At 34.8% G+C, this 14,123-nt stretch overlaps 4 protein-coding genes across 4 annotated transcripts; 2 read left to right on the top strand and 2 right to left on the bottom strand.

The window, feature by feature from the left end:
* Positions 1 to 468: 468 nt before the first annotated feature.
* On the bottom strand, positions 469 to 1,692 carry LOC128032620 (uncharacterized). Its single transcript, XM_052621307.1, has one exon. It carries the CDS (start codon positions 1,690 to 1,692, stop codon positions 469 to 471), a length of 1,224 nt encoding a protein of 407 aa, XP_052477267.1.
* An 84-nt stretch (positions 1,693 to 1,776) lies between these two features.
* LOC105797773 (uncharacterized) lies at positions 1,777 to 2,653 on the bottom strand. The gene is made up of 2 exons (XM_052621306.1): positions 2,552 to 2,653; positions 1,777 to 2,498 (listed from the first exon to the last, which is right to left on the bottom strand). The coding sequence occupies exons 1-2, from the start codon at positions 2,651 to 2,653 to the stop codon at positions 1,929 to 1,931; spliced, it is 672 nt and encodes a 223-aa protein (XP_052477266.1). The 3' UTR covers positions 1,777 to 1,928.
* Positions 2,654 to 6,673: 4,020 nt separating this feature from the next.
* LOC105800604 (DNA repair protein RAD5B) lies at positions 6,674 to 12,073 on the top strand. Its single transcript, XM_012631819.2, has 17 exons — positions 6,674 to 7,577; positions 7,670 to 7,803; positions 7,899 to 8,034; positions 8,127 to 8,183; positions 8,522 to 8,662; positions 8,748 to 8,899; positions 8,992 to 9,076; positions 9,188 to 9,409; positions 9,503 to 9,646; positions 9,779 to 9,931; positions 10,016 to 10,083; positions 10,168 to 10,390; positions 10,479 to 10,591; positions 10,675 to 11,251; positions 11,320 to 11,391; positions 11,474 to 11,572; positions 11,783 to 12,073. Exons 1-17 carry the CDS (start codon positions 6,738 to 6,740, stop codon positions 11,903 to 11,905), a joined length of 3,339 nt encoding a protein of 1,112 aa, XP_012487273.1. The 5' UTR covers positions 6,674 to 6,737; the 3' UTR covers positions 11,906 to 12,073.
* A 1,341-nt stretch (positions 12,074 to 13,414) lies between these two features.
* On the top strand, positions 13,415 to 13,981 carry LOC105800603 (uncharacterized protein At4g14450, chloroplastic). Its single transcript, XM_012631816.2, has one exon. The coding sequence runs from the start codon at positions 13,482 to 13,484 to the stop codon at positions 13,815 to 13,817; it is 336 nt and encodes a 111-aa protein (XP_012487270.1). The 5' UTR covers positions 13,415 to 13,481; the 3' UTR covers positions 13,818 to 13,981.
* The last annotated feature ends 142 nt before the right edge of the window (positions 13,982 to 14,123 follow it).

Raw genomic sequence — 14,123 nt, 5'->3', positions numbered from 1 at the left:
ATTTAAGGGATGTGACTTATTATTTTGAAAATGAAACAACCTATACATTTTGTTTATTTGTTTCACAAATATAGTAACAAACCGGCAATCGTCAAACATAAATTGCAGCCCCAATCATGTCCTTGCAGTCCAATCATCCATTTTGTTCCATTCCCATTGAACCTTGCGAAAAATGTAATAAAAAAAAGTGTATCTATAAGATCATGAATATTGAAGCTAATGGGCATTGAAGTCTCCCGTGGCAGCATTGGTTTTAAATATCATTGATGAACCATGATTCAAGCTGCTGCTCAATCCATACTAAAATATAGCTTTTATATGGATAGAATCACTTTGTGATGGGCAATTTAGACTCGAAAAATACCAAAGCTAAATCATGAAAATAGAAGTAATATATATATTGAAATACAGAATTAGTGAAGCAACACATCATACCTTGCTTTTGATATTGACTGAAACGTTTGTTGTTCAACCGTCATGAGTGATAGCATCTGCTTCAGCTTTATAAAGTTCAACCGGGCTCGTAAAACCGAAGCTAGGAGGTCTCACATCTTTCCAGTGGACAACATAATTGCATGTAGGCTCTGCACATTCAAGAACCAAAGCTTCACAGGGTTCACTGCATTTACCGCATACAATGTAACGATAAGGCTTCCATACAAAAGTGAGAGGATGTGGGTGGTCTTTTCCTTTGTACATGCTTCCAGGCTTGATGAACAGGTAGATTGCAAGGACACAGTTGGGATGAGCAGAAAACTTGCAAATTGCACAATGATAAAACCAGAGATTTGGATCTCTTTCTTTCTCACAGAGGTCACAGTAATGATATTTTGGATAATCATTACCTTCATGATAAGTGAGTGCTGGTGGATGTTCATGGCGCTTGTGTCGAGTTGAAAGCGGTAGCCTTGAGCAATCAAAATCCAAATTAAAATGGCAATGCTTACAACTAAATTGACTTCTCCAAGTTTCACCACAACCATTACACCTTCCATGCTGATTACGATTAGAGAGGATAGGGTGCTGGTGTCCTGGATGTTTGGTCCTATAATCAATAACCGAGCATTGAAGACAAATATGAACATTAAATTTATTACATTTATAGGAAAACCCGCCACAATCATATTCGCAAATACTACATTTGAATAGGTAGCCGACGACAAGGATGTGGAGTTCTTGACAGCCATGAAACCAGAGGTGTTTCTTCCTCGGTGATTTAGCACAAGCTTTGTGAAGAAAGAAATTACACTGTAATGAACAACAGTAAAATGAATCCAAAATTAGCAACATGCAACCATCACAAGTTATATCATTCTCCATGACATTGTCACTTAATATTAGGTCATGTGCATGACTGAAGTGTTTTATTCTTGTCATTTCTCCACCTTCATTTTGTTCGATGACACAAGTGATGGGATTAACACCCAAATCATCATCATGTTTCCCAGCTATGTCCTTTGCTTCAATAATATAGTAACGATCTCTGTATTTTGTTGCACATTTCACATGGGCAATGAAATTGCAGCGTAAGCAATAGTAACTCCCATAATCTATGTTCACTTCAACATCACAAAAGCTACAATCCCGAATTTTTGACTCGTTTTCTGAAATGAAATAGTTGTGATATATAGGATGGTAATGTCGTCTGACTCTGATGATAGGTGGTATTGAAATACATTTTGTATGGATCATAAGGTTGCATGTAGAACATATATAGGCAATATAATTTCCCTCGAGACCACATGCATTACAAACGAACGAAGGTTGTCCCTGAAACAAAGTGAATGGGTGTTGGTGAATTTTATCTTTCACAATAGGTGGTAGGAATGCACACTCAGTATGAAGAGAGAAGTTGCAAGTTGAACAACAATAGACAAACTTTTCATGTTGGGTTTCTTGACATGCCTTGCAAAGTAGATTTCCACTGTTCAGTTATGGAACAAGAGGATGTCTACCAAAGTAGGTTGCTCGGCACATTTAATGTGAAGGGCAAACGTGCAAGCTGAACAACAATAAAGAAATCCCCTATGCCGAGTTTCTCCACATATTTTGCAAGAGAAACGTTTAATGTTGAACTGCAGAACAAGAGGATGTTCTTTGTGAAATGGATGGTTGATTTCATGAGGTAGTTCAGCACATTTAATGTGCAGGTTGAACCCACAAGCAACGGAAAAGTATCTAGACTCTCCTAATGGTAACCAACACCCAAAACACACAGCATTTTCAAGCTCTTCGTTACCGTCTTCTAGGAAGACGGATGGATCTTTCGTGGCTATGTGGTTAAGCTCTTGAAGCTTTTGTTCAGAAATGTTGAGGGTAAATAAAGCACATTTGATATGGAAGTCTAATCCACAAGAACAGTGATAAACAAAGAAGTCACATCTTTTATAGGAGAAATCACAGTAACAGCTTCCACCATATGGTGATTCTGGTAAAAGAACAAGAGGGTGATGGTGATGATAAGGATGGTTAATCTTTGAAGGTGCCTCGGCGCATTTCTTTGTGGAGAGAATTCACACTCCCCACAACTGAAGCTTGGATCGGACACCACCTCTCCACACCTTGAGCATTTAGCTTTTTTGGTTTCATTGCTCTGCTCTTCATTGAACACCAATGGATGTATGTGCCCCAAGTTTTGAGACTCCATCTCCATGTTTTTCTTTTTCTCTTTGTTTCGACTCTCAGAAGTGATTACGCGCCAAAGATTAGCAGAAAATGATTTTGAAATTCAACACCAATGGCTTAAACTCGTATAATAATAATCCAAATTTAGTATCAATTCTTACGATTGTCCCTTCAAACAAACAAACAAAGAGAATAATCCAAATTTAAACTAATTTGCAAGTTTAGTATCTAAATGTTTGTGTAAAGATAAAGCAACGAATATAATATTAAACATTTGGAAAATGAAAATATTAAAGCAAATGTATTTGATTGAATTTTTGGAAAACAAAACAAAAATATGTGATAAGTAGAAAAGAAAATATTTTTTTAACATTGTTATTACTAAAATGTTTAACAAAACTAAAATGATGAAAGTAAGGATTCAAACCCACGTAAATATAGAAATATTTTTTTTTTCAACATTTTTTTAAATATTTAATTTGATACCCTAATTTAAATTCATATAAATGTAGTTTTTTTATTCGATTTCTCATGTTGATATTATAAAAAAAAATACCTTTTCTTTTTCAAAAATTTTACCAAAAAAAAGTTACTTTCTATATAAATCCGTCTTAGGCCCCGTTCTACTTTGCTTTTTAGAATGACTTTTGCAATAAAAAGTACCATTTCAGAAAAAAATTTCTCTATCAGAAAAGTCATTTTCTCCAGATGTTTCTCCTTTTCTGTTGAAGTACTTTTGGCTGATAATTGACCTTTTTAACCTGGTTAAACGTTCTTTCCTCTGTTGTTGGTTCTTTGGAGCTGTATACCCATTTTTTTTTCATATTTTCCCTTTCAAAGGTCTTTCCTGTTCTTTATTCCTCTTCCGCGGGTAGTTTCTTTTCTTCTTCTTCTCTTTATTTATTCATTATGCTTTGTTTTTAGTTACTTTTTAGTTCCTCTTCCGCAGTTTAACTCTTCCGACAAAAGAAAAAAAAATTGACTTTTATGCCTCTTTTGCTTCATTGTTATAAAATACTCTTAGGGATGATACCTAGGTTGGACATAAATTGCTTCAAATATGTGAGTTTATGACCATTTATCTGCCTCATCTGTGAATTAGATTCTGTTATGATAGTATATGGTTAAGGAATGTGTTTATGGAAGAACTGGAATAAAGGTCCTAAACAGGCATATAATGCGTAGGGTAGCAGCTTCTTAATTTCCTCTGCTCATCTATGATCTTATTAAGAGTTTCAAGCTGTTGATACTTAAGTTGGTATTTCTTGAGACAAATGATTTCAACTATGGCTATTTTTAGCAGTTTACCCAGCATTTTTGCTTCCTCTAGGATATGTGCAGCTTTTACATTTATGCTCATATACCATATGTGCTACTGGCTCAAATTCCATAGACTTTGAGGTACCCTTTCAAGCTTGTTGTACCCTCTTGCTTCATTTACCCTGAACTCTTCATGGTGTTGTTACTTAACAGCATTCAAAGTCTGCATTCTATTCTCCTCAATCGGTAAACTAATTGACTATCTAGCCCTCCTAAAATTAGATTTGTAAGTTGAGAATGCCAGGGGATATAGCCTTGTCTGGTTTATCAGGCCATAGTTTTTTGATGTTAGTTGATGATAGTTCCAAGTGCCGCAACCTGGCACACAAAACCTGCAGACACCACCCTCATTGCCTGAATTATGCATGTTTGTGATGATAAATACATACACTCATTAATGAATGCTAAAGAATTTGTTATTAATGTGATTGATAAACTTGAAGTTCAACTAATAGAAACAAAACAATTTGAATTATCATTAAAAACAATTATATAATTAGTGGTCAGACTTTTTTTTTTTCCTCAAGATTAAGGAATTATCTTTTCTTAAGGAATGAAATTCTTATTTTACTGCTCAAAGAATTCTAGAAATTGACATGGAGAATTACACAAATTCCTCAAATTAGGTGATTTCTATTAGAACCTTGGCTGTAAAACTTGTAAGGTGATAATTTCATCAAGGCCGATGATGTACTGCATAAGCAACCTCTAGTCTCCGTTACCATTTATGCTTTACTATTATTTATTACATTTTTGCATTGTCATATCATACTCTTACAATATTAGTTATAACATGCAATTAGAACAGTCTTTAACATAAGACATTTCTAGTTTCTTTATGCACTAACCAAAAGAGAAGAGACTAACCTTATGGTTGAAAAAGGGTGTCTTTTCTCTGCCAACTACCTCTATATCCTCTTGCTCCCTTTTAGATGTCATTGCATACATCTTTGTGTTTTGTACCGTTGATCTGGTTTTCTGGACAGTATTGAGACAACCTTGAAGTTAATTACACCTGTGGCTCATTCTTTTTATGACGTGAATTATATTACCATTATAATCATAGCACAATTTGATGATAATGAGGCTTATATGCCCAAATAAATTGCCAACAATAATTACTTTGCAGGTCTTATGTTATTCCTTTGGGTATTTTGAATTACATTTACAAATACATTAGGCACAGTTACTTTGGAGTTGATGCCTGCAAAGTTTACATATCTAATAAGGAAAGTAGCACAAGTATGTTTAAATGGAGCCTGGACTATATAGGAGGCTCTCCTATCCCTCACAGTACTTGAAGAAGTTTTGATAAATTCGATCGTAGTGTGTCTGTCAATCGTCAGTTAAGGAGCTTCTTCTAATATCAAAATTCAGATGTGATGTGAGGATGGTTACAACATAAAAAATAAAATGCTAATATTATCGAGTATAATTTTTTTTTAATTTATCAGGTTAAAAGAACATCCTAATGTATCATTTTTTATTGTTTTTTTTAAAGAGTGGAGAATTCAATCATTCACATTCATCATTACGTAGTGTGATTGAACGAACTTTTAGTGTTTTGAAAAAAAAAATGGGCCATTTTAAGGGATATGTCAAGTTATAGTTTTGAAAAGCAAACGATGATTGTTGTTGCTACAATGACGATACACAATTTTATCAGAAAACATGTCGGTCGAAATGATGCAGATTTTATGGAATACGAAGATATTAACTGAGCATATGAGAATATTATTGATTCAGAAAATACGCATGGTCGAGAAAGTGATGATGATGACGATGACGATGATGATGGTGATGATGACGGTGAATCAAACAATTCAAGTGGTTTTGAAATGAAATTAACAAGAGATGGTATAGCTTCTAGTTTAATGAATTCACTTTAAATTGTAAATGCTATTGTAAAATTTTTAGTATTTATATTTGGTATATAAATATTATCTCTTTTTAAATTTTTAATCCAAATATATGTAATATTTTAATTTGTTAGGTTTATGTTTTCTATGTTATGTTAATATATAATATGAGTTATATATTCGAATACATTTTAAAATAAAATAATACAAATGTGTTAAAAGCATAAAAATAAAAATAATTTTTATGATAATACAATTGTGTCAATATCTAATTACAAATATTTAATTTTTATATTTAAATATAGTTTATATATTCTAATTAAATTTAATAAATAATTAATATTAATTACTTAAAATATTTAAAATTAATATTATATATTAAAATATTAACAATAAGTTATAATAAATTATTTTTATATTTTTGCTAAAATATCATAATTTTAACTAATTTTAACATTATTTAAATACATATTTGTTACTTTATAATATAATATATAAAATGGACATTTTATTCTTCAAAATCTTTTTGACAATGATATCAAACACTTAAATTTTTTAAAAGCACTTCTCAAATATATTTTTCTACAGTATTTTTCAAAAGTACTTTTTGGCCATAGTAAAATTTTCTATGTTAATATATAATTTGTTAGGCCCTTTAGTCGACGCCATCAGGTAAAGTTAAGCTCCATTTGGCAAGAGCATAAAGTAAAATTTTCTTACCCTTTTTAACCCACCCTTTTGGCGCCTAAAACTTCCTGAAAAAATAACCGCGAATATCCCAACGCGGTAAAAAAGTTTCGCGCCAAACTTATTTTCAATGCAATACCAAAACCCTCCCAAATCCCCCCCTCTCCATTTTTTCATTTCCATTTCTCAGTTATTTCTTTTTCTTCTTCTTCTTCTTCTTCTTCTTCTGTGTTAAGTTAATCAGATATGAAAGCCATGGATATAGACACAGTAGAAGATAAGAAGATTCAAGAAATCCAATCATCCATGGATAACAACGTTGTTTCCGTCGTTAAGTTGCTGCCTAACGACCCTGATTCAAACCTTCATGCAAATACCGTTAGTCGAATGGTAACTGCGACCGGGTTTCGTGTTTCTACCCTGACAGGCTCAGGTGATCAGTTTGGAGAATCTGAACCAGTTCAGGCCATAGTAAAGGAGGAGCCACTTTTGAGACTGAAGGAAGAGCCTGGTTTGGGGTTTGACAGTGACGCTTCCATGAAAGAAGATAAGGTGACTAAAGTGAAAGAGGAGCCTTGTTTGGGGTTTGGGAATGAAGTTCGAGTGAAGGGAGAAATGGGTTTTAATCAAACAGAGGAAGCAGTAGCCCAGAAGGAAGATTCATGGCCAATGGATACTTTTGAAGAGTTTCTCCTGTTACAAAACTCAAAGGTTCAATCTCTTAATGAGTCTCGCAAAACCCAGATTAAAAAAAAGGCCAGTGAAACTGCTGAGTTAAAATCTAACAATCAAAACCCTCCATGCGTGAAAAAGGAGCCTGATTTTGAGTGGTCACAAAAACGGGTCGATGTAAAGAAAGAGGTTTCTCAAGAGAGGAAAGTGAATGGTGTTTTAGTAGAAGATGAGGATTTTCCTGAAGACCCAGATTGGTATTTAGTTGGAAGAACAATAGTTAATGCTGTTTCAACAACTAAAGGGAAGAACAAATTGTTGGACAATGAGATTGTTTACTTCACTTTCCCTTCTCCAGTAGCCAGTTACAAGCTTCAATCCATTGTTCGATTCTCCACCAAACGTTGTGGAGAGGTTAGTTTATTCAAGTTGAACTTAATTTGTACCTTATTCGATTAAAAAGAACGATGTTTATTTAGTCCTTTTTTTTTGTTATTGAATAATAGATTGGTCGGCTTCCAATGGATTGGGCAAAATGGGTGAATCCTCTTGTATATTCTAACAAGGTTAAAGTTCTTGGTCGGTGTATAGCTGCTCCTACGACACTTAGTATCATGCAAGAAGTCATGTTATTTGTAAGGTAAAGTTTTGGTTTTTCTTTTTCTTATTGATTGTAACATGTTGCTTTAAATAAAGGGGGATGATTAAATTTCCTTGTTTTGTTATGTTTGTCAGCTTTTACATTCACAGTTCAGTATTTACAATGGGTGATAAATCTTCCTCGATGTTTGATGCACCTTGGAACATGGAGTCTATGCTTAGTCCTTTGCTTAATCTATTTAGATACCTTAAAATAAAACCATATCAGAAGGTATCCCTCTATGATGATACTTTATGGTTCTTGCTATAATGTTGTTTTGTGGTTCTTATGTCATTTCTGTTGTTTTTGTTGCTCCATATCAGGCTGACTTCACTCCAGAAGAACTTAATTCTGGGAAACGTGTTCTCCATATCCAAGAAGTATGTGTAATTTCTCTGTAACTTTGAATGTTAGTTGTCAAAGCTTTAACTTCATAATGCAGTGGGTTTTGCTTGGATGTTCATGGATAATTAGTTGTCCTCTAGTGAGTTTTATGTATTGTTTATACCTCAAGTTATGCTGCAAATGGCATTCTTCACCATTGATTCAAGATTCATTGCTCAACCAATGTACTGTGAGCCTTTAAGGTTGAGTAGTTATTATGTTGTTTTAGATACCAATGCATACCGATTAACCATAGTTGCACATTGGCTTTGTTCACTGGTGTTTGAGCTTGACAAACATGTAAAAAGTTGGCAACTTTTGTTGATTATAACAGGATGGTTACAGTGAAGTTACAGCGGCTTTGCCTGCAGCAAAACGAAGAAGGGGTTGTCAGGAGCAGAATAAAGATGAACAAGATATTTCAGAGGCATCTTTGAATAAGATTGTTGGTGCTGCAGACACATACGATTTGGAGGTAAGGGATTTCTTCTAAGCATCTAGTTTGAGAATTTATTAACAAAGTCTTCTCTATGTTCCCTCATTCTTTTGCATACATTTAGGAAATGGAGCCCCCACATACACTCATGTGCAAGTTGAGGCCGTATCAGAAGCAAGCTCTTTACTGGATGTCTGGGTGGGAGAAAGGAATTGATGCTGAGAAAGCTGCACAAACTCTTCATCCATGCTGGTCTGCATATCGCATATGCGATGAGTACGTATATTTGTTATAATAGTGAAATTTGATCAAGCATTTAGCCAATTAGTGAAGTAGTTTGTAACTTGACCACACATTCTTTCTAGCAGAAGGGCTTCCTCAATCTATGTAAACGTCTTCTCTGGAGAAGCTACAGTTCAATTTCCAAGTGCTAGGCAAATGGCAAGAGGAGGAGTAAGTATTTGTTCTCAGATTATATAAATTTTTAACTTCTTTTTGATTGGGATGGTCTTGGCTATGATAGTATTTTAAAAAAAAAATCTAACTAAACAAGTATATTTGCAGATTCTAGCTGATGCAATGGGTCTCGGAAAGACTGTGATGACAATAGCTCTAATCCTTTCAAGACTTGGTAGAGGAAATCCTGATAATGAAAAGCCTGATTCGAGAAAAGCCGATGGTAGCATAACCACAAACAAGAAAAGAGACACTTATGGAAGTGGCCCACGCAGAGCAAAGGGAGGCACTCTTATTATTTGTCCCATGGCATTGTTAAGCCAGTGGAAGGTGATTTCTCATTCCATTTTGCACTGAGAGATAAAGAGATTATAGGTTGACCTCTTTTATGTGGTATGTAATGAGTTCTAGTGAAATTCCCAGGATGAGCTTGAGACTCACTCAAGGCCTGAAACTATATCAATTTTTGTTCACTATGGTGGTGATAGAACCAATGATCCCAGGGTGATCTCAGAGCATGATGTGGTCTTAACAACATACGGGGTTTTAACTGCTGCTTATAAAAGTGTAAGAGAATACTTAATTCTATTTAGCTATTTTCCATGCCAAGCTGAGTTTTTGCTCCAAAATGTTTTGATGCATGTCTGAAATTTTAAGTTATCCTTCTTTGGACTGAATTATGTGGACATTCTTATATAGGATGCCGAGAACAGCATTTATCACAGGGTTGACTGGTATAGGGTGGTTTTAGATGAAGCTCATACGATTAAATCCTCAAAAACACTAGGAGCTCGAGCTTGCTTTGCATTGTCTGCGCATTGCCGTTGGTGTCTCACTGGAACCCCAATTCAGGTTTGCCTTATTTATCATTGTCCATTTTCTTTCCCCTTCATGATAGCTATGTGCTTAATTTCCCTTACTCATTGTTTCCTGCAGAATAATTTGGAAGACCTCTACAGCCTTTTGTGCTTCTTGCATGTGGAACCATGGTGCAACTGGGCATGGTATAAACAAGTTCAAATAATTGTGTATCATCTAGTGAGTCCTATGTATTTCTCTGTTCATGATGTCATTTGTGATTTATATAGGTGGAAGACAAAGATTCAAGGGCCTTATGAGAATGGTAATCCAACAGGACTGAAATGGATCAAAGCTATATTAAGGCTACTGATGTTGAGAAGAACAAAGGAAACAAAGGATAAAGAGGGAAGGCCTATTCTTGTTCTTCCTCCAACTGATATTCAAGTCATCGAGTGCGAGCAGTCAGAAGCTGAACGTGATTTCTATGATGCTTTATTCAAAAGATCTAAAGTATGTGTGCCTTATCATATACATGAATTGCTTTTCGAGTTGAGTAAGTTGATATGAAAGCTAAAATATCTCTATTTGATTTAAACAGGTTCAGTTTGATCAATTTGTTGCACAAGGCAGGGTTCTTCACAATTATGCATCGATTCTCGAGTTATTACTTCGACTAAGGCAGTGTTGCAACCATCCTTTTCTTGTAATGAGGTCAGAAATGCATTTCATGAACTTATTACTGGTGCAGAAACTTTAGTTTCTTTCCCTCCTAACCTTTCTTTAAATGTGCACAGTCGAGCTGATTCGCAGCAGTATTCGGACTTGAACAAACTAGCGAAAAGGTTCCTTGAAGCTCACCCTGGTTTGGTCACTTTGAATCAAAATGCCCCAACCAAGGCCTACATTGAAGAAGTTGTAGATGGTATCCGGAGGGGTGAAAACACAGAGTGTCCAATATGCATGGAATCTGCAGATGACCCTGTCCTCACACCATGTGCACATAGGATGTGCAGGGAATGTCTCCTCTCAAGTTGGCGAACACCAACACTAGGATCATGTCCAATCTGCAGAACACTACTGAAGAAAACTGATCTCATAACATGTCCAACTGAAAACAAGTTCCGAGTTGACATAGACAAAAACTGGAAAGAGTCATCAAAGGTTTCAAAGCTATTAGACTGCTTAGAGAGAAGTTGCCAGTCAGGTTCTGGTGAAAAGAGCATTGTGTTCAGTCAATGGACTTCATTTCTAGATCTCTTAGAAATCCCATTAAAGAGGAAAGGAATTGGATTCTTACGGTTTGATGGGAAACTGGCTCAAAAACAAAGGGAAAGGGTTCTAAAAGAGTTCAATGACACGAGAGAGAAACTGGTAAGCCTTGCATTACAAGTTATATATATATCATCGAATCCATTCTTTAATCTATTTCGTGTTTGTAGGTATTATTGATGTCTTTGAAAGCTGGTGGAGTTGGCCTGAATTTAACAGCAGCCTCTAATGTCTTCTTAATGGTATATACATTTTCAATACATAACAAAAAGAGTCAAATTGTTATCGTTTTGGTCTTTATTTATGACAAAATCATCCTTGTAGGATCCTTGGTGGAACCCTGCAGTTGAAGAACAAGCAATCATGCGAATTCATCGAATTGGACAAAAGAGAACAGTTACTGTTAGAAGATTCATAGTTAAGGTGAGTTTCATTGTTTATGAAAATGACAAAGTTGACAACTATGATGGGATTTTTTCAAATCCCATAATTCAACAGTTTGTGTTGAAATTTACTAGGTTGATTAGGTCAATCTGCCGGATTCTTTTTCTTGAGTTACATTAGGAAACATTGATCTGTTCTTTTCTGGGCTATTATTATTAATTTTCATTAATGGACAATGATAAAATCCAGGAAACAGTGGAGGAAAGGATGCAACAAGTTCAAGCAAGGAAGGAGAAGATGATTGCAGGTGCTTTAACTGATGAAGAAGTTAGGTCAGCAAGGATTGAAGAGCTGAAAATGCTTTTCAGATGATTTTATAAATTAATCCTTTTAATTTTTATGAATGGTGTATGTAATTCAGATAGAAACTACAATGGTAAAATTCCTTAAGGGGGCTTCTCCTAGTCCTTTGGAAGCCCTTTTTTTTTTGTTGTAAATTTTGGTTATTATCAATGGCAATTATTCTCTCTTTTTATATTATTAGCATGCTTTTCTCAATCCATTTAAAAAAGAAGAAGATAGAATCTTAATAAATTCTTTTGACCATTCAAAATCAAACATTCAACAGTGTCCCTTTGACAGTACTGAAGTTTTCCAATCAAAGTATCAAATTAAATTTCTTAATACAAAAAACGAAAGAGAGAGAAAAGAAAAGAAGAAAATAAAGAAAGAAAGCTACAGAAAATCTTATTATAAAGAAATGTTCTTTGAATATTCTGAAATAGCGGTGACTGAATTTAGATTACAATTTTATAGATTCATTAAAAGAAATCTTTGAAGAGTCATTAGACTCTAAGAATATTAATATATTGTAGGTGTGGCAGATTAATAGTTAAATTAATAAATTAATCAAGTAATTGATCTAACATATAGGAGAAATTCAAACATAAAACTAAGGAAAACTATTTTTTATTAATGAAGTAATCATACAAATTTACCATTTTTAACAATATCATATTTTATCAAACCTATAAAAATACGTGGAATAAAATAAAACCTTCAACGACACGTTGAGAAAAAAACAACAAATGTGGGCCACACACGTGTCAGATCGGGTAAGGTTTGTAATTGACCACGTAACTGATGTCCTAGCCGTTGGATTGACTACAAAAATTATAAAATCATGATTAGTAACGTTTATTTGAAGCATTGGGGGTGGTCCAAATCAAGTGGCGCGTGGAGAACACTAACCTTAACCTCCCACGGTTTTTAGTTGCGGGGTGTGGGGTCAGCTTAATCTGAAGTCGACAAGCCGTTGTTTTTGGTTATTTAGACTGGAAGTTTTTGACCGTGATTATGACTGATGAATGATGATTATCTGTTGCCCCTTCGGTTTGGGAAGTGACTGGCTGGCTGGCTTCATATTATTTTCTTGTGTCTCAGCTGAGTCTAGCTCGCCGGTTAAAATATAAGATTAATGGATTTGTATTTTCTATACTATGGTATATTTATTTTTATTCATTTTGGTATTTAAATTTCGTAATATGTTCATTCATTTCAATCTTTCAACTTGGAATAACGTAATATTGTAATGTTATATCACATCATTTCATCAAATTTAAAATAATGTTTTTTTTAATTTTTAAGTGATAATATTGTATAATTAAATTTTGATTAAATTTCTGAAAGAAAAAAGAATTAGTAAAAAACAGCTTTACTTTCCAAAATCAATCGAGCCAAAAAAAGCTCAGTCAAAGTCAAAGAAAGATGAGCCAAGCCCAAAGCCATTTGTAAAGTGTAAATTGCCAGCTAAGCTTATCCTTTTCACGTGCGTTCCACTTGACCACCCCTCCTTCCTATATAAATAACCTTAAAGCAAACGCAGCATGTGAAAACTCTCATATTATCTCTCATTTTATAAAGAAAAAAAACCCTAATCTCATCATCAATGTCAACTACGCCGAACAAAATCACCTCAACCAACGGTGGCGATAGGCGGCAGCCTAGTCGACTTCAACGTCGTGCTCCTGCTTCCTTACAGATCAGTCCGGTTGCTAGCTGGAACATTGCAATACCTCTCTTGTCTCCGCTCGCCTGTTCGCCTCCTTCGATTGATCGGAGGACCACCGAGAGAACAGAAGAGCCACCGCCTCGTCAAGAACAACAGCAGAGGCAAAGCCAGAAAACGGAGCCTGAGAAGCTTGTGTTCAAGATGTGGCAGCATCCAGCGGCACCGTTTTGTTATGAACCGGCATCGTTAGTACCGTCGTTTGTGCCGGTTTAGATGTATATGAAGATAAAAAAAAAAGAGTAGTTAGATCTAACGGCGTGGTACTGTTGGGAGCCTTTTTCTTCATCGTGCACATCACCATTTTTGTATAAAATTACTGAAATATCTAATCTGTTCATATTATCATACTTTTTTTAAACAAAGGATTCGATTTGAAACAGTGTATTTCCTTTTAATTTCGTTTAATTATTTTAAATCCTGTTTGGGGGGTGAGAAAATGACGGAAAGCGAAAGATAACAAACGAATAAGGGACTAATCGTTTTAATTCAAAGGAGAGAGGGTGAAATAGCCATGGATTA

The sequence above is a fragment of the Gossypium raimondii genome, chromosome 9 (assembly GCF_025698545.1).
Source record: "Gossypium raimondii isolate GPD5lz chromosome 9, ASM2569854v1, whole genome shotgun sequence".
NCBI lineage: Eukaryota > Viridiplantae > Streptophyta > Magnoliopsida > Malvales > Malvaceae > Gossypium > Gossypium raimondii.
Note: the sequence above shows the minus strand (reverse complement) of the source record. Positions and strands in the feature narration are given on the sequence as shown.

Excerpts from the sequence above, each read along its gene's own strand:
- LOC128032620 (XM_052621307.1), bottom strand. The coding sequence starts at position 1,692 with ATGATCCATACAAAATGTATTTCAATACCACCTATCATCAGAGTCAGA.
- LOC105797773 (XM_052621306.1), bottom strand. The coding sequence starts at position 2,653 with ATGGAGATGGAGTCTCAAAACTTGGGGCACATACATCCATTGGTGTTC. Across the intron at positions 2,499-2,551 it reads AATGCTCAAGGTGTGGAGAG|AAATGCGCCGAGGCACCTTC; the intron begins GTGGTGTCCGAT and ends CTCTCCACAAAG.
- LOC105800604 (XM_012631819.2), top strand. The coding sequence starts at position 6,738 with ATGAAAGCCATGGATATAGACACAGTAGAAGATAAGAAGATTCAAGAA. Across the intron at positions 8,035-8,126 it reads AAATAAAACCATATCAGAAG|GCTGACTTCACTCCAGAAGA; the intron begins GTATCCCTCTAT and ends GCTCCATATCAG. Across the intron at positions 11,573-11,782 it reads TTAGAAGATTCATAGTTAAG|GAAACAGTGGAGGAAAGGAT; the intron begins GTGAGTTTCATT and ends GATAAAATCCAG.
- LOC105800603 (XM_012631816.2), top strand. The coding sequence starts at position 13,482 with ATGTCAACTACGCCGAACAAAATCACCTCAACCAACGGTGGCGATAGG.